The sequence below is a fragment of the Taudactylus pleione genome, unplaced genomic scaffold (assembly GCF_031769625.1).
Source record: "Taudactylus pleione unplaced genomic scaffold, aTauple2 ptg000019l, whole genome shotgun sequence".
Taxonomy (NCBI): domain Eukaryota; kingdom Metazoa; phylum Chordata; class Amphibia; order Anura; family Myobatrachidae; genus Taudactylus; species Taudactylus pleione.
The window spans coordinates 7,145,001-7,170,493 of NW_028284421.1; the positions used below are offsets into that span (position 1 = coordinate 7,145,001).

The 25,493-nt window shown below is 42.5% G+C and overlaps 1 protein-coding gene and 1 pseudogene across 2 annotated transcripts in view; both read left to right on the top strand.

Moving 5' to 3' along the window:
* MINDY2 (MINDY lysine 48 deubiquitinase 2) overlaps positions 1-25,493 on the top strand; it is a 223,585-nt gene that overhangs the window by 105,166 nt on the left and 92,926 nt on the right. For both annotated transcript variants that reach the window (XR_015869439.1, XM_088443140.1), the window contains exons 5-6: positions 13,046-13,148; positions 18,356-18,498. Coding sequence is in view for 1 of the 2 variants with exons in the window: in XM_088443140.1 (XP_088299266.1) it covers positions 13,046-13,148; positions 18,356-18,498 (246 nt within the window). In the remaining variant the exon portion in view is untranslated. The remainder of the gene's footprint in view (positions 1-13,045; positions 13,149-18,355; positions 18,499-25,493) is intronic.
* LOC148540308 (U2 spliceosomal RNA) lies at positions 3,349-3,401 on the top strand (annotated as a pseudogene).

Sequence of the window (25,493 nt, forward strand, 5' to 3'; positions counted from 1 at the left end):
TCCTGTGACGCAACAGGGAAGGGGTTATTGTTCAAATTGTTTTTGATTCAGACACCAAATGGGTCGCATCGCCCTATATTGAATCTGAAATCTCTCAACAGATTCATCAAGGTACCCAAATTCCGGAGGAAAACCCTACGGTCAATTATGCTGGCAATGGAGCCTGGAGATTTCATGGTCTCCCTGGACATACAGCATGCTTATCTGCATGTTCCTATTGCACGGATTTCTGACAATGGCGGTAGATCAGCAACATTACCAATTTCAGGCTCTACCGTTTACCCAAGATAATGTCAGTCATGACTGCTCATCTCAGATGACAAGAATTCCAGGATACTGCCATATTTGGACGACCTACTGATATTGGAACAATCTCAGGAGATGTTACAATGTCATCTCCAGATGACCATTATCTGCCTACAAGAGCACGGCTGGATAATCAATTGGAAAAAGTATTTTCTTTCTCCAACTCAGCAAATGGTGCACTTAGGGGCGCTGCTGGACTTTCTGGGACAGAGGATTCTTCTGCCAGAGGACAAGATTGCAGCACTTCAATCTTGTGTGCACAGTCTACTTTGCAAGCAGGAAGTACATCAGTTCACTTGGCAATGCAGGTGCTGGGCTCCATGGTGTCCACATTCGACATGGTGGCTTATGCCCAGTTCCACTCCAGGTCCCTGCAGCAATGGATTCTGTCTCATTGGGATGGTTGGGATCATCGGAAAAAGTCTCTGATGATCCGCATCTCTCCAGACGTTCGGCTCTCCTTTGCTTGGTGGCTGGAGACTACTCATTTTAGACAAGGGCCGTCCGTTATGGCTTCCAGATTGGATACTCCTCACCATGGATGCTAGCCTGCGAGGATAGGGAGCGGTGACAGGTCATCACACCTTTCAGGGAAGATGGACGGATCAGGAAAGTCCCCAACAGATAAATATTTTGGAGCTTCATGCAGTGTACAACCTACTTCAGGGCAGGTCTGTCCAGATTCAGTCCAACAATGCAACTACAGTGGCCTATATCAATCATCAAGAGGCACACGAAGTCCGCCTGCCATGAGGGAAGTGGCGAACATTTTGCTGTGGGCAGAATGCCATCTTCCAGCAATCTCTGCAATTTTCATCCCATGAGTCCTCAACTGGGAAGCGGACTTCCTGAGTCGTCAGGACATACACGCCGGAGAATGGGCTTTTCATCCGGAGGTGTTTCAACTCCTGGTGGACAGGTGGGGGTTACCGGAAGTAGATCTCATGGCATCATGTCACAACCACAAGGTCCCCAGGTACGGGTTCAAAACAAGGGACCCTTCAGCCTCCTTCGTGGACGCATACCTGTTTCCTCCAATCTCCCTACTCCCAAGGGTCATCAAAAAGTACAAGCAAGAGGGATGCAGGATAATACTAATAGCTCCTGCCTGGCCCAGGAGACATTGGTTCACCGATCTGACATGTCTATCCATAGACAGTCCACTTCCACTGCCTCTGTGACCGGATTTACTTGTGCAGTGTCCCTGCCTATATCCGGATTTACCTCTACTGGCTTTGATGGCATGGCTCTAGAGTCTTCCATCTTAAAGGCCAAAGGTTGCTCTATTTCTGTGATCCAGACTCTGCTGAGGGCAAGGAAGCCTGCTTTGGCCCGCATCTATCACAGGATTTGGCATTAATTTTTTCTTTAGTGTCATATTTTCTGTGGGAACACCAAAGTTTTCAGGTGCTCGCGAGTGCTTGCTTTTCTTCAGGTGGGATTAGACTTAGGTCTTCGCCTGGCTACCCTGGAGTTCAGGTTTCTGAATTGTCAGTATGGTTCCAGCGCAGACTTGCTTCCCTGCCAGATGTTAAAACATTTTTGCAGGGCGTTCTCCATCTGCAACCTCCATTTGTCTCCCCGGTAGCAGTGTGAGATTTGTCTTTGGTTCTCTGGGCACTGCAAACTTCTCCTTTTGAGCCCTTGGATAAGGTGGACCTTAGATGATTGACAGCGAAGGCACTTTTTCTCCTCGCCATTTCCTCAGCTCACAGAGTTTCTGATTTGGCAGCAGGGTCATGTCGCTCCCCATATTTGATTTTCTCTTTCATCCACTAGGGGACACTGGAGTTGCTTATGCTGGGGTATAGAGGCGTGGATAACCGGAGCCGGCACTTTAAATAATTTAGAAGTGTGAAGCTCCTCCCCCTCTATTCCCCACCAGCCCTCAGTTTAGAAAATGTGCCTCTTGGAGCTGGTCACAATCTGCTGTGCTCCAGCAATACATTTATTTTATTTTATTATTTTAATAGTATCTTTTATTCTTTATTGGTACCCTTCGCCACCTCTTGAAAGGTGGGGTCCGGTTACCTGGCGCCCTGTTATACAGGAAGGAGTGCACAGTGCTTATCAAAAGAGCAACTGACAGCTCCTTATCGCCACACAGCACTTCTACAAGCACTGAGGACAAGACTGTGTGAGAAGCAGGAGTGCTGTTATCAGAGAAGCCATCCAAGGGACGCAGTGAGTACATCAGCTGCGCATCCCCCGGCTTCTGTCCCCCCTGCCGACGCTGGCTTCAGAGCAGAGCGCTATAACGCTGCTCTATATTACATACTCCCTCCTTCCCTCTCCCCGCTGGCACCCGCGCATAGCGCTCCTATTCAGCGGGGCTTCACAGGAGGAGGTGAAAGCTCCATCGCGACTGCCATTTTCAGAGCCCTTAGGGCATGAAGGGGGGTGGAGCCTAACAGCGCGGGCTCTCTGTCTCCATTCAGAGCGGCAGCGGCTGTTAGAACAGCGTGGCTGCCGTTTCACATGTGTCTGACTGCAGCTCTCCAATTTAGGAAGAGTGTAGCAGCACTACTACAGAAGGGCTGATTCTCCTGATTGCATCCCTGGGAGCCTGTGAGCACAGGGGAGAGTACAGCAGGGAATCAATTCTGTGGGAAGGGAGTTGTGTGATCTCTTCCTCTGTTTCCCAAACCAGCCTTCTGTCTTCTATATCTGTCCCTCTGTATAGGTGACTATGGTTGAATGCCAAACTCTTTGCAAATGATGTTTGTTCAAACTGTACAAGCATGTTATGTGATGCTTGTTTAGTAATCTATCACCTATGGCATGGTACGAGTGATGGCTGACTTAACATCACAGTTGGCTGAGGCTCGCACCTCCCAGGGTGTCAGTGTTAACCAAGTCTCTAGACACTCTGGTACAGGTTATAGGTACCGCTGTTTCAACTCCCTCCACTTCCTACCAAAGACGGCCCCTAACAACTGTTCTCCAGTCAGTGAGGGTCTGACAAGGAAATCCTCACAACAGAGGATACTAAGGAACGTGAATGGAGGAAGGCAAACAGGCAAACAGATCAAAAGAGTCCCATTTAGTATCTGTTCTTATCAGTTTAATATCTGATACGCCCCCTATCTGTGGGCCATATATAGAGTCTGCCTCTACTGGGGTGGAATTCTTATTTCTGGCGGTCAAGCAGGTATTTAATCTACCTGTGGATATAGTTCCTGCATCCCAGGAGTGTGTATTATTTGAGTACGTTACTCCCTGTGTGAGGGTCAGAACAGCAGTACTCAGTTAGCCTGGAACAATTACAATGTAATTGGACGCTACCTATCTTCTCAGTGACCAACAAAAAGGGTTGTCTGTTTTTCAGTTTTCGCGGCCCTAGCGACACTCCACCCTGAACACGCCTGATCTCGGAGGGTCAGGCCTGGTTAATGGGAGACTGCCTGGGAATACCAGGTGCTGTAAGCTAAAATTTTCTGGAATCAACCATATAAGAGGTTCCAAATTCCTCGTCGGTTCCTGTTCAGCTACCCATTTCCGTCATCCATGATAGAAGAGGGGGAAACATCTCCCCCTGTTGACGCGTCTGCTCACTGTCCCTTTAAGAAAACACTGCCAGTACGGGCTGCCTCATTGTTGAGGGACCCTTCTGATTGCAAGTTGGAGTCAGCGCTGCGCTCTATTTATACTGCAGCGGGAGTTTAACTTAGACCTATGCTAGTTACCGCCTGGGTTACCAAGGCTATGATTTGCTGGGCTGACCAGTTGATTGCGTTAATCAGGTACTTCCAGGGCACAGTTACGTTCTTCTGGCAGAACACATCGTGAGTCTGCAGTTTACCTGGGAGAAGCTTCTAAGGAGCTGTCATATCTGCTTCTGCTATTTCGAACTGCTGAGCCCTCTGGTTGTGCGCTTGGTAACCGGATGCAGAATCCAAGCGTGCGGTGAAGGGTTTACCATTCACTGGTGACATGCTTTTTGGCCCGGAATTGGGCAGATGGATATCCCAGGCCACATGGGGGGGGTAAGTCTTCCTTCCTCCCTTCGACTGCTCCGGCTCCCAGAGGATCTTACATGGGACCTTCGTTTCTTTCCTTTCGTGTGCCACATTCCTTTCGTGGTAGATCCAGAGGTGCTCCCACGCAAGCAAGAGGCGACAGAGGTAGAGGTCATCCACACAATGTTGCTGGTCGACAGGAACCTAAACCAGCTGAGAAACAGCTGGCATGACGAGTTTTCCGCCCCATCTGGGATCTCCTGCTGTGGGAGCCCGTTTTGCAGAAATTTCAACAAGTTTGGAACTAGACCTTTTCAGATCAGTGGATTCACAGACTGATTTCCCTACGGTAACAAATAGACTTCGAAGTCCCCCCTCATCTCGGTACTTCCCTACACGTCTGCCAATACCTGCAGACAGGGCCAGGGTTCTACGGGAGGCTATCCAGTCTCTACTCCGATCGTCGGTGCTAGTTCCGGTTCCAGAACATCAACGAGGTATGGGGTTTGTACTCAAACCTGTTTGTAGTACCAAATCTGGATGGATCGGTTTAGGACCTCTAGTCCTTTAAAACCTGTATCTTAAGATATATATAGTTTCAACATGGTGTCCCTGCAGTCCATCATTGTGTGGTTGAAACCAGGAGAGTTTCTATTATCCCTGGATATCAAGGTCTAGCTCCATGTTCCCTTTTGGGAACCACATCAAACCTTCCCGCGTTTTGCCGTATTACAGGATCACTACCAGTTTCGGGCATTGCCGCTCAGGTTATCCTCGGCTTCCCGCATTTTAACCAATCTCATGTCAGTCATGATTGCTCTCCTTCGGTCATCGGGAGTAAACATAATCCCCTATTTGGATGACTTGTTCCTCAAGGCTCCATCGATATCCCTTCTAACAAACCATGCCTTACTGACATATCACACTCTAATCCAACACGGTTGGATAATCAACTTCAAGAATGGAGCAGTAGAAAGAAGGTGTCCCTAATTCTTTGTCTGCGTCTCTTAGGGAAGATGGTAGCTGCCTTCGAGGCACTACAGTTCGGACGGATCCACTCCAGAGTGTTTCAGCTGGACCTGTTGTCACAAGGGTCAGGGTCTCCTCTGCTTCTACAGCGACAAATCCGTCTGAGCCAGGTTACCTGAGTGGCCCTCCTCTGGTGGACACAATACAACAGTCTTTTAATGGGCCGAACATTCGGTATGGTTCTGGATCATCGTAACAACGCATGCCAGCCTTCGATGATGGGGAGCAGTAGTCCACGATTTTCACTTTCAGGGTCGATGGTCCCCTCTGGATCAGAAGTGGCCCATAAATGTGTTGGAACTCAGAGCGATGTACTATGCTCTGATAGAAGCATCAGAGTTGCAAAAGACTTGTCGGTAAGAGTTCAGTCCGACAATGCTACGGCCGTCGCTTAAATCAACCGCCAGGGCGGGACTGGTAGTCGCATGGCCATGCGAGTAGTATCTCAGATTCTCCGGTGGGCCGAGAAGAAGTCAGTGATCCTGTCGGTGGTATTCATCCAGGGTGTGGACCATTGGGAAGCAGATTACCTAAATCGCCAGGATCTACATCCCGGGGAATGGAAGATTCATCCAAACTTGTTCAACGCGCTGATACGTCGATGGTTTTTTCAGGTGGATCTCATGGAGTCATGATTGAATCTTCAACTCCCACTATAATTGTCAAGAATTCGCGATCCACAGGTGGAGGCAGTAGACGCTCGGACAGTTTCATGGATCTACAACTTCGTTTACCTTTTTTCCTCCGATACCACTTCTTCCTTCTAAAAAGGATAAGACATGAGTCAGCCTCTGTCTTTCTCGTGGCACCAAACTGGCCTCGGAGTAGTTGGTTCTCAGACCTTCGGTCCCTATTGGTAGACGACCCGTCGCCCCTTCATCTGCATACGGATCTTCTACAGCAGGGTCATTTTCGTCCACTCCAATTTAGCGCAACTGCGTTTAACGGGGTGGCTCCTGAAACCGATATCTTTTAATGCAGAAGCATCCCAGACTCTGATTCCCACCATGCTACGCGCCAGGAAGCCAGTTTCGGCTGCGCTTTATCGCATCTGGCGTTCTTATATCGAATGGTGTTCCACTCGGGTCTTCCGTCCGGTTGTCCCGGTTCCTGTTTTTTTCTTCAGATGGGACTGGTTTCTGGTCTTCACCTTTTGAACTTTCTATTTTCTTTCAACGAAAATTGGCCCTCATTCCTGAGGGCAGACGTTACTTTTGTACCACCGATAGATCCCTGGTACTTAGCTTTAATTAAGTATTTGTCTTGGAAGAGTGTCCTCCTCCTGGCTCTAGCTTTGGCTCGTAAAGTTTAGTTTTGGGTGCTCTGTCCTATAAGCCACCTTAGCTGGTGTTCCCAGGGTTGGGTCGGCTTTCCGTGTCAATCAGCCTATTGGGTACCGTCTTTGGTGGAGGACTCTGGTAATTCTTCTACTTTGGATGTAGTTTGAGCTCTCCGCGTCCCTCCGCAAGTCGGAGTCGTTTTTTTTGTTTTTTTTTGTCCTCTATGATGCTGTTCGGAGAGGTTGACCAGCATCTATGCAGACGTTGGCACTTTGGATTAGGCTGATTAGTCTTCAGGCTTATATTAGTGCTGACAGTCGGCCTCCTACGTCCATTCGGCTCATTCCACACGTTCTGTGGGTGCATCATGGGGGGCCGTTAGGGGCGCCTCCAGGTCACAATTGTGCCGTGCGGCCACTTGGTCTTCAGTTCACACGTGGATCAAATGTTAGTTTTGATACGTTTGCTGCTTCGGCATCAAGTTTTGGCCGTCTGGTTCTGCAGGTCCCACAGAGCGCTCCCGTTCGAGGGGAAAACTTTGGGATGTCCCCAGTGTAAGCAACTCCAGTGTCCCCTAGTGGATGAAAGAGAAAATGGGATTGTGGTTCAGTTGATCGTGAAATTTCATCCCTGCTGAATATTCCACAAACGGCCTAATTGCAAATGTGGCATTTAATCACCGTACCACTCTTGAAGTCACTGAGCTCTTCAGAACGACCCATTTTATTTCACGAATGTTTGCAAATAGAGACGGCATGGCTAGGTGCTTGATTTTATACACCTGTGGCAATGGGTCTGATTGAAACACCTCAATTCAATAATCAGCAGGTGCGGCCAAATACTTTTGTCCCTGTAGTGTTTCTGTGTGTGTTTATAAAATATATATTATACAAAAGTCCGGCACTCCCTCTCCTATGGGACAGCTGACTCCGGTGCCCTCAGCAATGAGTGGTATGTAGAAAATCAATAAAGCTGCGTCACTCGGGGACTGGTTATCAAATATATTAAATGGTGTCACAAAACAAATACCAACGTTTCGGAGCACTGATCTCCTTTTTCAAGGTGTTCACACCTTGAAAAAGGAGATCAGTGCTCTGAAACGTCGGTATTTGTTTTGTGACACCACTTTTATAATGTGAGCTTTTATTTGAAATAAAAACATGCACCATTGACACTGAAACACAAATAAAACATTCTTTATTTCAATTATATAAAATAACTCCGTAATGTAAGCATTTTTCTTTGACGCACCCTAGATCATCTTTCATGAACCTATAATCTCAAAGGGACTGGAAATTATATAATAAAAAAAAAAAATGCCCTTGCGCTAGTAATGTCTAATGTTAGAGCTGCACTTCTCAATAGATTCACTGTTAGCAAGAATCAAATGAGACAAATGTATAAGAAGACTGGAGGGTGCTTGAACACTGGAGGACGCTTGAAGATCCAATATTATGTCAATGAGTGTTACGAGACCAATATTGTTTCTGGCACTCCAGTTAGTTCTTTCGGCTTGTGCATCCAATGTATGTGCAGTAATTGTTCTGTAAATTCTGCAATTAAACCCTCTCACCAAAGCACCCAAAGAAAGAGGGCCCAATGGGCCAAATTAATTTATATAAAAATGATTATATAAAAAAGTATATTTGTATATAGAATTTAAAATTGCTTACAGTATTGGTTCCCAAACTTTTTTGAATCACGGCGCCCTAGAGTATCAGCATTTTTTTTTTTTTTTTTTTTTTAAGGGCACCACTGGGCCAAAAGTTCCTTATTGAGAAATTCAGCAAAATTAAATCTAGTAAATTGCGCCTATAGGTCACCCTTAAGTTCAGTTATGTGGTGGTTGGTAGGTCTGCGCTTCTTTTTGTCCACATATTTTTTGATAGGCAAAAGCAGTGCTATTGACTGCCAAACACACTGACTAAAAATTATTTAATTTGGTACTGGACCACCAACTCTGGGCACCCCTGAAAGTACCCTGAGGCACCCCAGGCAACTGGCTTACAGCATAAAACAGTGTAATATATCCCATGTTCCTTGTAGAAGAGGAGATCTTAATTGCTACCAGTACGCTTATGGGTGTGAGCTCGACTGGCAGAGACCTCGCTGCTGGTGAATGGTCTTAACCCTTGAATACCCTACGCATTTCGTCATTAAGACCGGACTTCTGCAGGGGTAATAACAGAATATGAATCTGAAATTGATAGAAACAATGTTTCACTGAAAATGGTCCTTTTGAGCATCTGACAAGTAGTAGATTCAATCCTCAGGCTGCAGAATTTACTGAAAAATTACTGTACATACACTGGATGCACAAACCGAAAGAACTCTAACCTGAAGTGCCAGAAACCCATATTGGTCTTATATGCGTAAGGAATACCACCATTAGAGACTTATGAACACTCATTGACAAAATATATATATATATATATATATATATATCGAATTTGGGGCCATTCGGATGTGCCACCACGATGTCGCTATACTCGTTGAAATACCACTTCAATATCATGGATGGATATGTTTTTTTGGAGACGTTTTCTGAAGATATAGGATTTGAGAGGATTTCGTCTTTAGATTTTATCTAATGGGAATCGCACACCAGAGTTCGCCCAAAAGACAGAATCCACTACTTGTATCGATCTTTTAAAATTATTTGGTTTATTATACAGCCTCAATTAGATGGCTTGATACCATTTTTGGAGATGCTAATCTAAACATTGAATACCCATGAGGAAGTCTATAATTCAATGAAACATGTTGGTTGATCAAGTAGTGACAGTTGGGCACACTTTGTATATATGAGCTCACACATCAAGTTTAACAACAGCTGGCCCGCCTAAATCACTCTGCATTTGCCATGTAAGTTCATTTTAAAACTTTTATAAATAAATTAATTTTAAGAGACGTACAAGAAATTCTGTCTTTTGCATGAACTCTAGTGTGAGGGTCTCAATATAGAAATTTAAACAAATCCTCTCAAATCCTCCATCTTCAGAAAACGTATCCAAGGAATATGTCCATCCAGGGTAATTGAAGTGTTATTTCAAGGAGTATAAAGACTTTGTGATGGCTTATCCTAAAGACCCCCAAATTCTATTACATTTGTCCTTGGACTGGCAAAAGGACAGATTTTGTGAAGTGTTTATGGGCCAGTGACGCTTCTCCTATATATACACCAAGAATCGATAAATCTCCAAACTTTAAAACATTGATAGCATATTTTGTGTTTATTCATGGGTATGTGAAAGTCGACAAAACAATAACAAAGTACATGTAATGGCTGCTTGTTCCTTGGTGTGCCAATTAGGTAGATTTATTATTTATTTATTAACAGTTTCTTATATAGCGCAGCATATTCCGTTGCGCTTTACAATTGTAGATCAGCTGAATGAATCTAGGAAAGGGTGAAGATGGAAATAATGCTGTAGTATTTTTAAAGTTTGTGGTAAGTTTGAACAGGACCTCCTGCTCTTGCTGCGACTTTTCCCTAGGTCACTCTTGGTTTCCCCTCTTTACATGCCCACAGCAAAGAGGCAATGGTGTTTTCCCAGATACAGGATGTAAACCACACCAGACTTGTGCAGTGTTCTGTATTTATTGCTAAAGATTCCACCAGGGGTGTAAAGGTGGGGCATTTCATTTATATTGTCAATTGGTAAGTAACAAATTGTCACAATCACAGATGCAGTCACTTTAACTAGTATGGATTACTTTTAATAATTAACTTCTTACAAATTATGGATAACATAAGTAGAGTGTGAACTATTTGTTCCTGCACAATATATGTAAAATAATGAAATTCCTACATACCTATTAGAAGAATGGGTAAGATACTTACAGACCTAAGAAACACTAGTTATTTCATTAACCGTTTCTTAGGTCTGTAGGTAAATAACTATAGTCCTATCACACTGTGTTTGTCCAATGATTTAAATGTTTGACATTGTGCAATAATCCAGTTCTCATTAATGGCTTGAACATTGGCAAACCCAGTTGCTGTTGTGATCTTTGTGTGCACAGTTTGGGTTCTTAAACTGTATTTTACAGAGATCTTATGTAAATGACACTTAATAGCAGCAATATCTCTCACACAATCGGTTGTGTACAATTATAAATGGTTTGATTTCACTAAGTATCATCTGCATCTACCTGCAGCTTCATTAGCCGCAACTGCACTCAGACCATGACAAGTGTTACCTCGCGGGCACGGTGTATTCTCCAAATACATTATCTCCTACGTTTTCAGAATGGGCCATGTCTGACATGATACCAAAGAATGAAATCTATATCTATTCCTTCTCACACTTTCATGTATGATCAGTTTCCATGTCTGAACGTGACTCCATATACTATGAAAGCTGAGCGGAGCCTAATAGTTCTTCTCAGTGAACAGGCAACAACATGTATTTAATTAATGGATTTATTGTTGATTTCTATACTTACAAATTTGTACTTTATAAACAGATTAAAAAAAAAATATTACCCATATAAAGCTAAGAACACAGCACAAACTGTTATAACACTTAATACAATGTCATTGGACACCACAATCTTCTAGAAACCTGTTCCACTAATTCTCAGTCTTGGACATCCCACTTACTACATTCCTTTCTTCACATCCTGACACTGCTTTTGTCACATGCAGCTCTGGCTAGAGTACTAGACGGGTTGGGTATGAAATACCAGCAGTCGGGATGCCTTCTGTCAAAATGCCGTCAGCGGCATCCTGACGGGTTGGGTAAGTATATTAACCCCCCCTTTCTTGGTGCCTAAACCTAACCCTCCTCACCCCGCACCCTAGCCCTCCCCGTTAGAGCCTAAACCTAACCCTCCCGCATGGTGCCTAAACCTAGCCATCTCCCCTTAGTGCTTAACCCTACCCCCCCAGTGGTGCCTAACCCTAACCCCCCCCCTAAAGCCTAAACCTTCCCCCCTCCCCCTTCCCCCACGGTTAACAGCTAAGGCACCCCGGCTTTCGATTGGGTTGCCATCTGTCAGGATTCTGGCGTCAGTATGTAGGCTGGCGTTGGGATTTAGCCGCCTATGTTTAGTGCTGGATCGTGATTCTGACATCGGGATTTAAGCAGAATGCATCCCGGCCGTCAGTATTATAATTACATCCCGTACTGGACAGTTCACTACCTTCCACATGGTCAGACTCTGCACTCTTCTGATGATCTTACTGCAGGTTGTTTTATCAGCAAAGTGTGAATGAGTGCATAATGGTGGGTGTCGTTCTGATCGAAATGAAATAGTACACACATGTGACCAATATGAGTGAGTACAAATGAACACACTTTATTTACAAGTAACAAACAAACAATAAACAAACAACATACAAAGTATAGAGTATACTCAACTTTTGTCTATGTATTCAGATGACACCAGTAATTCATCATCAGCAACATAAGATGTACTTCATCTTCTTCTTTTCTTCTGGGGAGCCCTCGTTTCACAACGCCCAGATAATATATGTATTATACATTGTCAGCATCCTACTGCAGTCTCAGATCTACCACGAGCTAATGGGTCCTTTGTGTACCTCTGGTTTATATACCCTAGCCTGGGGTGTTGGCTTTCCGGATATTAAGCCCATATCAGTTACATACAGTGCTAGGTATCAAGCACTCATTGGTCCAGCGTAGCATTGACCAAACTTATCTCTCTTGCACATGCTCCGTAAGCACTAAGATATATACTACCAGACAAAGACATACAGTAATGACGTATCCTAGTATGTTTGGAGATGAACTGTTTCAAAGCTCCTTTGTGTAGAGTGTAGACATCACTGCTAATTACCCATAATGCTTAGCATCTCTGCACATCTTAGAATGGAATGTAGCTAACTGATAAGAACATAGAAGCTATGAATGGCTCATTATACTTCTAGTTGTAGAAATGACAGGTAGAGCTAGGCCTCAATATTTATGGCTTATTTGATCCCAAAAGGTCATTTGACCATTCTATGGAAAAACTGCAACTGTAATAAGACAATCTCATTTCAAACCTCAAGAGGCCTAGCAAGGGGTATATGTGTTTGTAACTTATATGCTTATGTAGAAATTAACTATTTAACCCACTGATTACATGAGCGAGGGATAAAGCATGGGCATTAAAAGTTCTCTAAACCTAGTTGGACACTAGGAAGAAAGTAAACAAAATGAAACAGGCATCACTACACACTACTTCAATCCCACAGCTATCTGGCTAGATGCAGAACTCTCAACCAATGTATTCTAGAAATAATATTTGGCCCCCTTCCACATATGTGCACTTTTTTTTTTTTTTAATTCAACTTTTTTTTTATTTAATTAACAAAGTTAGCAATGTTTAGTTGTGTACAGAAGCTTTGAAAAGCAGAGTGACTGTCTGTTTTCCTGCACCCATCAAAGTTTACCTGTCAAGAGGAATCCGTATTTGATGCAGATTTCTCACCGTAATTTTTTTTTTTTTTATATATTCTAGATTGCTGAGGTTGTGACAGCCGTGGGTAACTGTAGTTATAACCAGCTAGTGGAGAAGATTATTTCATGCAAGCAGTCAGAGAGCAGTGAGCTTGTTAGTGAAGGTGGGTGAGTGATTTTGATTATTATTTTGACATAGTGTTGCTGGCTTCTACTTCTGTATTTCACATATGTTCTTTAAAGTATACTCAAAAGCTATGGACATTTAACGTGCAATATGTATTACATCTGAATAAAACTTATATTTAGAAAACTGTCTATATACAAGGCTACGAAACGGCTCCAATAATATATCATAATAGATGGCTGTCATCAAACTTTGTATTTATCATACATTGTATTTATCATGCATTGATGTATTGCTTGTTATATCTGGGCTCATATTTGTGTTGCAATATGGGTGTTATCGTGAACATATTGATTAAGCTGCTAGATACCCCCTTCTCATCCAAACTGTGTTTAACATTGATTGTAATGTGTGTTAACCATATGTGTATGTATGTAATTTTATTTTCATTGTGCAATTTTTAAATGCTACCAGGTAGTATTGCTGATAGGGTTGTGGTATAAAATGTCGACATTTTGAATGTAAAATTTCGACGTTCATTATTTCGACATACCATTTTTAATTTTAAGCCTTACTCTAAACCTAAATATAATACTAAAATGTACTGTCAACATAATGACTGTTGACGTGTAAAATGCAGACGTAATGAATGTTTACATTTGTGGTTGTTGACATTGTACATGTTGCCATTTTGACCAGATACCGCATATAGTGCTGCTATGGTGTAATCATACCTTTTTTTGTTTGTGTATTGTAATATGTTCCTGACCTTTGCACCTATACGCTGGCAGTAGGTGTCCTTCTGAGTCTTATTCTGAGGGGGCCGCACAAATACTGCAGGGTGCTTGCCTATGAGCTTAGAATTGGATGATGTCCTTAAGCAGCCCCTGGTAAGTGTGAAAATGAAAGAGGTTTAAAAAGATGCAGGAGAGAGGCTAGTTTATCTCGTTAACTGTGCTATCACGGCGTTACGGTTTTGGTTGAACTAGGCGCAGGGAGGCAAAAGCTAAGCGTCAAGTGAATCATAAAGTTTTGATAGTTTGCTACAGTGTGTTCCTGTCAAAAATGTTTTTGAGAACAGTCCCTACCTCAGAATAGGGGAGTGAAAAGTAACTCCTCAAGTAAGGTGTGTAATTTGTTAGCAAGAAACCCCCTGGTTTTGTTGCATTATTGCTATGATGTGTTTTTATATAATAAAAGGGTCCCTCTTTCACCCACTATTTACCTAGGTGATATGTTTAATCCACGTCATTGTAGCGACAAGGCCATGCATAAGGCTCACCTATAGGTTAGTAGGTTGGCTGGCAGGCCAAAAACCGCTAAACAGTTTTGGGATGTAGTCGGAAGCCGACTGTCTAAATGCTGACCGCCGGCTTCCAGACACTAATCCCGACTAGGGACGAATGACAGGCATCTAAATCTAGACGAGTGTCATTTGACCGACGTCGGGAGACCGGCGCCCGGCATCCCGATCGAGCGCATGTCGGGCGCCGCAGCGGACAGCCGCAGCAGGGGGGGGTTAGGTATAGGGCTCTTGGGGGGGTCTTAGGGTTAGGCACCCCCCCCGGGAGGTTAGGGTCAGGCTTAGGCACCCCCCCGGGGGACTTAAATTTAGGCAGCGGGGAAGGGGGGGGGGGTTAGGGTTAGGCACCCTAAAGGAGGGTTAAGGTTAGGGGTAGAATTAGATTAGTTGATACCTTTAGGACGATCGGGATTTCCTCCTTTGTCGGGCAGCCACTGTCGGGATTTGAACCGCCGGCCGCATACATATCACACCCAACAGTTTCCATGGGCAACTTCTCCACTGGCACACTTCTCCTCCACTCTTTTCCCTGCTAATTGAATACACCCCTTAGTTTGGAAGAAGCTCATTGAACACGCTCTGAATGCTTGTGTTGTTATGACCTATAAGTAAGAGTGCCTCCCATGGAAAACAATATACTGTATATACACTGCCCTGCTCTGAGGCAGAAATCATAGAAGTGTCTAACGACACTGGCTTGCAATGTGGCCTGAGGCAGAATTCTTCTAACGGTAAGGCAGAGATGAAATGTCTGTGATTCTAATACCAATGTGCCATTTCCAAAGAGAAAATGCTACATGTCATGCACATACACATAGAAGGAAGAGCTTTATTTTTTATAAGATAACTATTATGTATGTACTTCCAGGAATCCAGACTATACACCGTTACTCCTAGCTGATTACCAAATAAGGGAGCCTTCTCTAGAAAAGAAAAGCTGTTAAGTTAAATGGAGAAGAACAGTCATGGTCGCCAGCAGCTGACTTTTTTAAATTGAATTTAGTGAGCCTGGGTACAAAAGTAATCCTTGGGTACTCCTATGTATGATGAAAAGGAGACTGCTGGGGAAACCTTTGACAAGGGGAAAATGGGAGGACACGTGACATACACCCTCTCCACTCTCCCTTTGTCAAATGTTTCCCCACCATTCTCCTTTTTGTTATGTTTACCCAAAGCTTCCCACTTACCCTGTCAGGTACCTACCTGCTACAGAGTACAATGGAGTAAGACTGTGCTGAGTCTTCCATCTCTACTCCCAGCTCAGAACAAGGCTCAGTCCCTCCCATCAAGGAGTAGTAAAGCAAAAAAAGAACACTTAACTGTGTACCTGGACAAATCATGCTGCAATGCAAGGGGAACAAATACATTTATTAATTTTGCATGCAGGGTAAATACTGGCTGTAGTTGTATGGTGCCCACAAATGCTGGGCAGCATTTTTTTTACACTGCAATTTAGATTTTAGCTTGGACTCACCCCTTCCAAATCTAAATCTCTGCACATTTGACATCTGCCTCACCCGCAATGCAGCATGGGCTTGCCAAGGTGCACAGGTTCTTGCTCTTTATTGCTTTACTCCCACCTTTGCATCGGCCCCAGTGTGCATAGTGCCAATGATTTCAGCTGATGTGAAGGTGGAGGCCAGAGTCTAGAAGAAATCTGTTTATAATAGCATGTACCTTGTACTTTATGTACTTTTGCTAGTAGTACAAATTGTTTATTACAATAATTTCTAAATTATCTGCTAAGTTGCAAACTTGTCTCTGAGCACAATCAAAAGTTCATTTATTTATAGAAATCTTTGTTTTCTGTCTTTGGTCATTTAACCCAGTTATATTAATAAAATAAAATATTGTCTATTATCAATAATTTCATTGTTCGAACTAGACTGACTTTAGAGCCACATCTAAACACACAGAACAGTTATGCACAATTTATGTGATCATACCTCTTTAAAATAATTTAGTGTGGATTTCTTTCAGCTTTCTTTAAAGTGAAAGGTCTTTACCAAGGGAGGAAGAGAATACACATGAAAAGCTTATTAAAGTGGTTAAATCACACAGAGATCTGCAGTGTAGATGCACGACATTGATGGCATAATAAGAGTAGAAAATGAACTGTTAAGTTGTGTAATGTGTTTCAAGTTTTGTAAGTGCTGTTCACGCTACAAATGTGAAACCAGTACTAGTGTTCATTCTAGCACCCTGCACCTGTCACAACCCGAGCAGTTCCTCTTTCCTGTCTGGGGTGTCGCTCTCTGCTCTGGTGCTTCTAGCACACTCAACTGATGTCATAAACCGCTGAGCTACAGACCAGAGTACAAGAAGCACCAGAGCAGAGAGTGACACCCTAGACAGGCTGTGACAGGTGCAGGGTGCTAGAATTAATACTACCAGTATTAATTCCAAACAAATGGGGGCTGGAGCCTGAGATGTGCAGTGCTGCATGTGTCATCAGTATGTAATGTTTGCACAGTGTTGCTGGTAATGGTGAGACTGCCATTCTGCTATGATATATACTGAATGAAGGAACGTAGACCACCTCTAAAGAATAGGAAAATTAGTTATTGGCAGAAATCAAGAACCTCTCTCCCCTCATTTGTTTATAATGTATTAACCGTTAAATAGTACCAGCATATTCTAGTGATCTTGAACAAAGTTTTCTGTCAGCTCCTCTTAAATGTAACATTTATCATTTTGCATGTGGGCATAGATTTTCACAAATAGCTGATGAATAGGTCTTGTCTTATGTGGGGTAGACATTTAGGGCCTGATTCATACCTGTTCGCTAGGCTGCGTTCACACGTAGCCTGCCAATGTTTGCAATCTGCGCATGCGTATAAGATGCAGTGCGTGTACTAGTCCAAGTGATCGCTTTGCGATCGCACACACTATACACAGATGCATCACTAGAATGAGTGACAGGACATGCCGTTTGTGGGTGGTGACGGGGTGATCGATGGAAACTGGTGTGGTGGTGCGAACGCAGGCGTGTCTGTGCATCTTAACGCTGTTTCAGGGGCGTGCATAATTAAGGCGCAGTGTCAGCATATACGTCACATGACTGGATTACACACGCTTGCAGTAGGGTATGGACAGCCACAAGTACTGCGTATGGGTCTGATGTTATTCGATGTTACCGATTGTTTGATACACTTCCTGGAGATGACGTGTGTTACTAAGGGAAAGTGGGCGTCTTGTGACAGGTTGGTGGGCGTCTAATTACATACCGCGAATCGCACGGCAAGACATAGTGGGCGTGCTAATGTCTTGCTAGTGATTGCGGGATTTGCATACTATGACAGCTGACTGCTGCGTGCGTACGCATCCTAGCGAACGGGTCTGAATCAGGCCCTTAACCCACTGCGCCACTGACCGACTGACGCTGCGAAAGGTATGGCAACTGAGCAGGCAGTCATGCATATATGCCCGTCCGGTTGTGATGCCATTGTCACTCGTTCCTGTGGCCAGCATATGGGTCGGTCTTCTGTACACACAATGCTGGATAGCTGATGCGTTATATCTGTGAAGGATGCCTTTCACATATATATTGTGCACCGCGTGCACAATATATTGTTTCTTTGCATGTACCTTGAGATATATCGACCTGTTTACCCATCATTACAGTATCGACTTGCATTGCAGCTTACTTTACAGATCAGAATTATAGAGGAGATATCAACATATTACCAGAACAATGGTGACATGTAATTGCTTAAAAACTATTTATATGAATTTAAATATGATCTTAATTTTGTGAATTTAAGATGGTTCTCTATTATAGTAAAATGCACTGTTACCAAAGGGTGGTCATACCTACCCCATCCAAATTAAAAATATTCATAGGTTAGCTGGTATTGGGATAGTAAATTGTGTAGACCGCATTTTGGTAAACTGCTTATTTCATGACGTAGTGATTTCTACAACATTATGTTCTCTTATAGGTGTTGTTGCAGAACATTTTTTAAATGGAACAGCCACACAGCTGACTTACCACGGACTAAGTGAGTTGTCCGCAACCCTTCAGGAAGGAGAGTTATGTGTATTCTTCAGGAACAATCATTTTAGCACTATGACCAAATATAAGGTAGGGCTCATTACATTGCAGTTTGATGGTAATATTGCAATACATAAACACTTTCTGTATCAGATTATTTATGTAATGATCAGTGTCCTGTGTGGTAACAGTAGAATGTTCTGATATAGTAATATCCAGCAACTATTTCTTTAATCTCTCTGGAGTCTTTATTTTGATGCTTTTTGGCAGTTATGGAGAGGTGTACATTCAAACAGTTTACATACATGTACGTGTGTGTTTGTGTGTATAATTATAAAAAATGTATCTGTTGTGAATCACATTGCATAGGTGAATCTTATTGGCGACTCAAATTCATTCAGTGATTTGACCATTGCTTCAGCAGATGTCAATCACCACGCCACAAAAAATATCATCAATAAATCTTTTACAGTAACCGATGTTATGGCTGGTGAAATTAAAAACACCGGTAGATAAATACAAAACTGACTTAATTAATCTCAAGAGAAATACATTTGATAAGGTGAAGAAAGATTATAGGGACCATAGAGTATATGGTTGGTTGGTAGGGTCAGATGTACCCACACATAGATTTAAGAACTTCAGAAACAGAGGGGGTCCCAGTCAGTTTGATAATTACTCCACAGCCTCATCTTCTGACAGGGAATTTTGAATATACAGGCTGGAAGTATCAGCCTTTTTCTCGCATTACCACAAGGTCACAGATAGATACAACGCAAACAAATAACGGAGACCCCATCCGAGAAAAGGCAAGACCCAAAAACATCAAATAACCCCCGAAGAACACTCAGATACAGTCATATATAATATCACTTAGCCCTGACCAGGAAAGGTAGCGTTCCCGCTAGGCTGTTTAAGCGGGGCGCTGCGCCCTGCCCTCCTTCTGGAGGGCAAAAAGCGTCCTGCCCTCCTTCTGGAGGGCAAAAAGCGTCCTGCCCTCCTTCTGGAGGGCAAAAAGCGATCAGCCCTCACAGCCTGCGGGTGCCGTCTTCACCTGCGGGTCGCAGTGTCCCGCGGGTGGGGAAATGTTCGATGACTCGGTCACCGCCGGTGAATAGACGCTGGGCGCATGCGCCTGGCATCTATTCTCCCTGTCAGCAGCGCTTGGGGGCTGCCCGGCGTGTCCGTAAGTGCCGGGCATGCCCCCAAGATTGGCGAAAAGGTGATGTGTCTTATAGACATGCCCCCTTTTCGACGTGCGCATAAGTGCCTTCTCTAGCTCCGGTGCCCTGCCTGCCACCGGAGCTAGAGTGAACACTAGAAAGGGTATTGTCATATATATATTTGAACAGTGATCTACTGTAATCAGGGTCCTAAGTTTCCAATTTTGAGCATGTAGCATATTATATGCTGCAGATGCTGTATGTTCTATACATGTTACACATATTTAGTATTTAGTGGACATGTGTGATATGTGAGAGATTATATGTTGTTTATTCTGTGTGATTGATATGATCCATTACTTCCCTCAGATGAGGATCGGATAAGACCTGTAGAATATTCTAATTGGTATTATATAATTGTGTATATTGTCTATGATGTATTTTAATGGCGTGATCACGTGACCATTGTATCACCCTAGTTGCTAAGTTACGCGATGTGAATAATACTATCCGACAGGAACTGTTTATTTCTGGTGACCATGGTTACCCGCATATGACGCGGCAGAGATGGCCGTGATAGTTGTACATGATTGGTGCCGCTAGGAGAATGATGGGTAATAGGACACGTGACCGCGTCTGTGTCCGGTGACTTGCGGTTCATTTGTGTGTCACTGATGGCGCCGGAGATTGGGTTCGGGGTATGTGTTTGCAATTACAAATACTGGATTCTGAATGTTCCCTAAGTGGAACATCTGACATATTTGTTATAGGATTCGACTGTTCACCATATGTACTTTGTTTGATATATGTTTGTGTTTATATGTTACATGTGAGGGATGGGTTGTCTGTATTTATGGTTCTTTGTAAACAATAATCATTTGTACCTTGACAAAGGTACAGACTGGACTGAAACGTTGGTGTAATTTTTTCTGACCTGATGGAATAAAGTTTTTTTTTTACTGCTATGAAGTAAAAGACAGGTGAGTGCACCCATACTTTTTGGAATATATAATATATTTATTTTTATTATTTTTTCCTTTGGGAGCATATGTGTTTTTAAGTTCACTAGTATAGTTCTAAAATATATATTTTGTAAAAGTGTATTCTTATGTATATGGGCAATATGTCTCAATATTCTGGACAGGCTAGCTATGTATGTAAGTGTATATTTAATTTAATTGACCAGCATTTTTTTTTGTGTGTGTACATGGTTGCCTTGACAACCTTTCTAACTTTGCTGCATTTTTAGCCCGTTTGTTTATTACAGACTAGACTAGTAACTGTATGCAAGTTCTGCCTTCTAGAACTCTCTTCCGGCCAATGGAATGCACTCCGGGTGTTAGAACACATGGTCATGTGACTGTACTTCTAGACACATTAATGAAGTACTAAAGAAGCTGCTGGCAGTGCTGTTTATCTTCCATCATAGTTGCCTACCTTTAATTTCTCCTCCCCAGGAGATGTCCGGGGAGGAGAAGGAAGTGAGTTGTAACCATTAAGCCCCGCCCCCTTCACGGCAAATAGCTGTGACTGGCGCACATTTACATAGGAGGCGCGGTTAAATGATGCAATTCATGAAGAATCACTTCATTAAGCCCCGCCCCATGCACGGGACCCCGCGATCACCGCGGAAATTCTCCCCATTCTACCCACTTCACTAGGAAGTGGGCAGAATGCGGGAGAAGTGCCTACCCTTCCGGGGTTGCGGGGGGTTACCCGAAAAAATTGGGAGCCTCCTGCGAAAACCGGAAGGGTAGGCATGTATATCTTCCTTGCATCTCCACACATGGTACTGTGCTTTTACATATAGTACAGTTTTTGCTTATAATGCAGTTTATTAGATATTTTGACTTATTAGTGAGCAGTTTATGTTGGTGTGGCCTGTGCCATTTTTGACACCAATGCTGTAATTACAATTGGAGTCATGCTATATAAACCTGCTCAGGTTTAGGACATGATGCTCAATTTCTAAACAGGACCAAAACGTCGGCTGTTATCTGATCCACTTACAACATGGTGATTAGGTTTTGAAAATCCTACTTAATGCATGCAAGTCTGGCAAGTGCCCTGTTTTGATTGATAGATATCTATTAATCAATCAATCCTCTCTCTCTCTCTCTCCCTCCCTCTCTAGTCAAAGGTTTGGACACACCTTCTCATTCAATGGTTTTTGTTTAATTAAATTATTTTTAACATAGTAGATTAACACTAAAGACATCAAAACTTCTGTTGCTCTGATACCAGGATGACCATCTACAGCGACTCCGTTTTTTGCGCAGAAAATTTTGGGAGAAGCATTCCATGTGTAATATTTTGGCAGCTCACAGTACAGCAGGGTCCTTGTAAAGTCATCATTTTGACACAGTTGGAAGAAAGAAGTAAATGTTGTTGCGTAATTTGGTATAGTCAGAGATCTGAGAATGCTGGCAAAGCCTGCTAAAGCTCTCTTCGATAATAAACATTAAGATCATGACAACACAAAATGCTTGCTCCGAGGCCCTACCCATATGCCGTGAGGCCCCACAATGAGCGTTCAGCAAAAATTTGTGGTTTTAAATTAATTAAAAATGAACAGTAATTTCGATTAAAAAATTTTTTAGTTGCCTCTGCCACGTTTTAATACGCTCTTATGTAAAATGTAACGATCTTCGCTTATCAACTGTGGATTTGTATAGAAAGACAGAAGGACAAATTTTTGCTTTGATATAGTAGAGAAGATGGAAAAGAAAAAATAGTAGATAAGCTAAATCCTTTTGTAATTCCGTACCTGACCTGTAAAGGGCGAATGCTATGCAAAAATTGTGGTTTTTCATTAATTAAAAATGAACAGTAATTTTGATTTAGTAGAGAAGATAGAAAATAAAAAATAGCAGATGAGCTAAATCCTTTTTTATTTCCGTACCTGACCTGTAGAGGGCGAATGTTATGCAAAAATTGTGTTTTTTCATTATTTAAAAATTAACAGCATTTTCAATTTCAAATTTTTTTAGTTGCCTCCTCCATGTTTTAATACGCTGGTATGTAAAATTTCACAATCGTGGCTTGTAAACTGTGGATTTGTATAGAAAGACAGAAAGACAAATGTTTGCTTTTATATAGTAGAAGATATAAACACTCACACACATACTGTTGCCGCAGCTGGTACTCAATTGTATAATATAATATACTGTAGTAAAGAATATCAGGATTAGAGACATTGCCAGAATTAAATCATCATTAATTGTTATTTTAGATATATATATAATATTTCAAAGAAAGAAGGAAATGAAATAGGTTTAAATATATGTTAAATGTTTAGATAGCATGCATATAGATCTATTTGTTTTACTGTAAGACTATGGTTCACTGTTTAAGAGACAAGGGTTTACTGCTTAACCATACAATGTGCAAACAGACACTGGTATGCACTATGCAAAGGTGTGTGACAGAATGTATACAGTTATAATCAGGATCAAAAGTATTGTGCCTTTGGTAATTATAAACTGACATGTGCATTATCCAGTATGGGTCAGAAGAGGGGACATGATAACAGCAGATAAGAGGTCATATATATAGGTGTTAAGGACCCCAGGCATTACATACTTATTTACACATCAAACACAACTACAGGAAAGCCTTTGATGAACTGACAAATGTCAGACCTTATGAGTCCAGCAAACATCCCCTGCTCATCACCTTGGAGCAGAACAATCTGACATGTTTTATGACACCCTGTCTCCTGGGGGAAACAACAAACCTTATTGTTTATGACACCTTGGAATTTGGTTCAGGCAAACCTAATATTAACTATGCCAGTTAATGGATACGTTAGAGGTATAAATATTAAGCTCAGGCAGTTCAGCTCAGTCTGGAGAAAGGTCAGCACAGTGCAACACAGAGTCCAGAGAACAAGGAATATAAGCTTGTGCAGGAGGATGCTTTAGGAGGGTGACTATAATAATTGCTAGTCTGCAATCCATGTTATTAATTGTCTAAGTTTGTTTTATGTCAAGAAGCATAAATATACCTAGTATATATATCACTAGTGTGTATATCTCATTCTGTACAATTTAATTTGCCTGTAAGTAAATATCAAAAATCAGAGCTTGAATTTCATGTCTGAACTCACTGGAACCATCATTTCATAATTCATACGTATGAGAACTTCATATATTTGTGTATATATATATATATATTGTGTGTGTGTATATGTATATATGTGTGTGCATGTATCTATATATATATATATATATATAATAAAACGTATATTAATTGAACTTTACTATATTTATAAATATAGATAAACAAATATCATTATTGGAGACTCCAGCTTCAATAATTGGCACCCCAGGTATAAATATAACATATAGAAAAGATTCCTCTACAATATACATAAACATACAGTATACATTTTTCCAGCCGAGTGGCATCGAGAAATAGCCAGGTGGGGGGAGTGCAATAATTAAATATTTTAAATCCTGACCTTATAATAATTTAAACTTAAGATAACATTTTAGATATTCTCTAGCCAGAACAGATATACCATGTAAATCTTATAAAACCCTGGAATGATAAGAGCAGCTCTGTCAGCCGTCCGCGCCCCTCCAGTAAACCCAGGGCCCACGGTACCCGAAGTGACAGTGGCAAAAACCCTGTCAGCAGTTCAACAGCAGGAAGTTACGGAATTTCTGATCAGAATTAGGGTGCTGTTTTCTGACCTACCAGGGAAAACCACGATCATCTAACATGACATAATCACTGACCCAGGGGTTAAGGTTAACCTAAAGCCCTGCCGGTTACCAGAAGCCCAAAGAGAATCAGTATCGAAAGAAATTAAAAATATGTAAGAGTTGGATGTAATTGAAGGATCGCATAGAGAGTGGTCAAGTCCCATTGTGCTTATTCCAAAAGCCTACGGGAGTGTGCGTTTCTGCAATGACTTCCGGAAATTGAACAGTGTGTCAAAGTTCAATGCCTACCCAATGCCTAGGGTGAATGAACTAATTGAAAGGCTAGGGACAGCCAGGTATTTAACCACTCTTGACTTAAATAAAAGGATATTGGCAAGTGCCGTTAACTGAAAACGCCAATGAGAAGACAGCTTTTTCTGCATCGGAGGGGTGGTTTCAATACAAGATGTTGCCCTTTGGGCTACATGGGGCACCTGCTACCTTTCAAAGAATTGATGGATAGGATTCTAAGGCCCCTTAGACAGTATGCTGCTGCTTATCTGGATGATGTGGTCATTCATAGTCCTGATTGGCAGTCTCACTTGCGGAGAGTACAAGCAGCAATGGACTCCATCTATAAGGCAGGTTTGACAGCCAACCCAAAATAGTGTTGTCTAGGGATGGAAGAAGTAAAGTATCTTGGATACACCATTGGCAGAGGTTTGATAAAGCCACAGCTTAATAAAATTGAGGCAGTACAAAACTGGCCACGACCCCTGAATAAGAAGCAGGTGAGAGCCTTCTTAGGGATTACGGGGTATTATAGGAGGTTTATACCCAATTTTGCCACCATTGCAGTCCCACTGACTGACCTTACCAAAGGCAAACAGGAAGTTATGGTAGAATGGAGTCCTGAAGCAGAGAAGGCTTTTAAGGAGTTGAAAATAGCATTGTGTTCCCAACCAGTTCTGATGACTCCTGATTTTGACAGGGAGTTTGTTGTGCAACTGATGCATCAGAAGTAGGTATAGGATCGGTCCTGTCCCAGAGCAAGGAAGGTGAGGAACAACCTAGTTTTTACCTAAGCAGAAAATTAAATGTACATGAGAGAAACTATGCTACAGTCGAGAAGGAAGTGTTGGCCATTGGAAACTCTCAGGTACTACCCTGTGGGAAGGAAATTCAGGCTGATCACTGACCATCCCACCATGCCCTGTTGAAGTGGATGTCCGAGAACAAAGAGAGCAATGGGAGAATAACAAGGTGGTTCTTG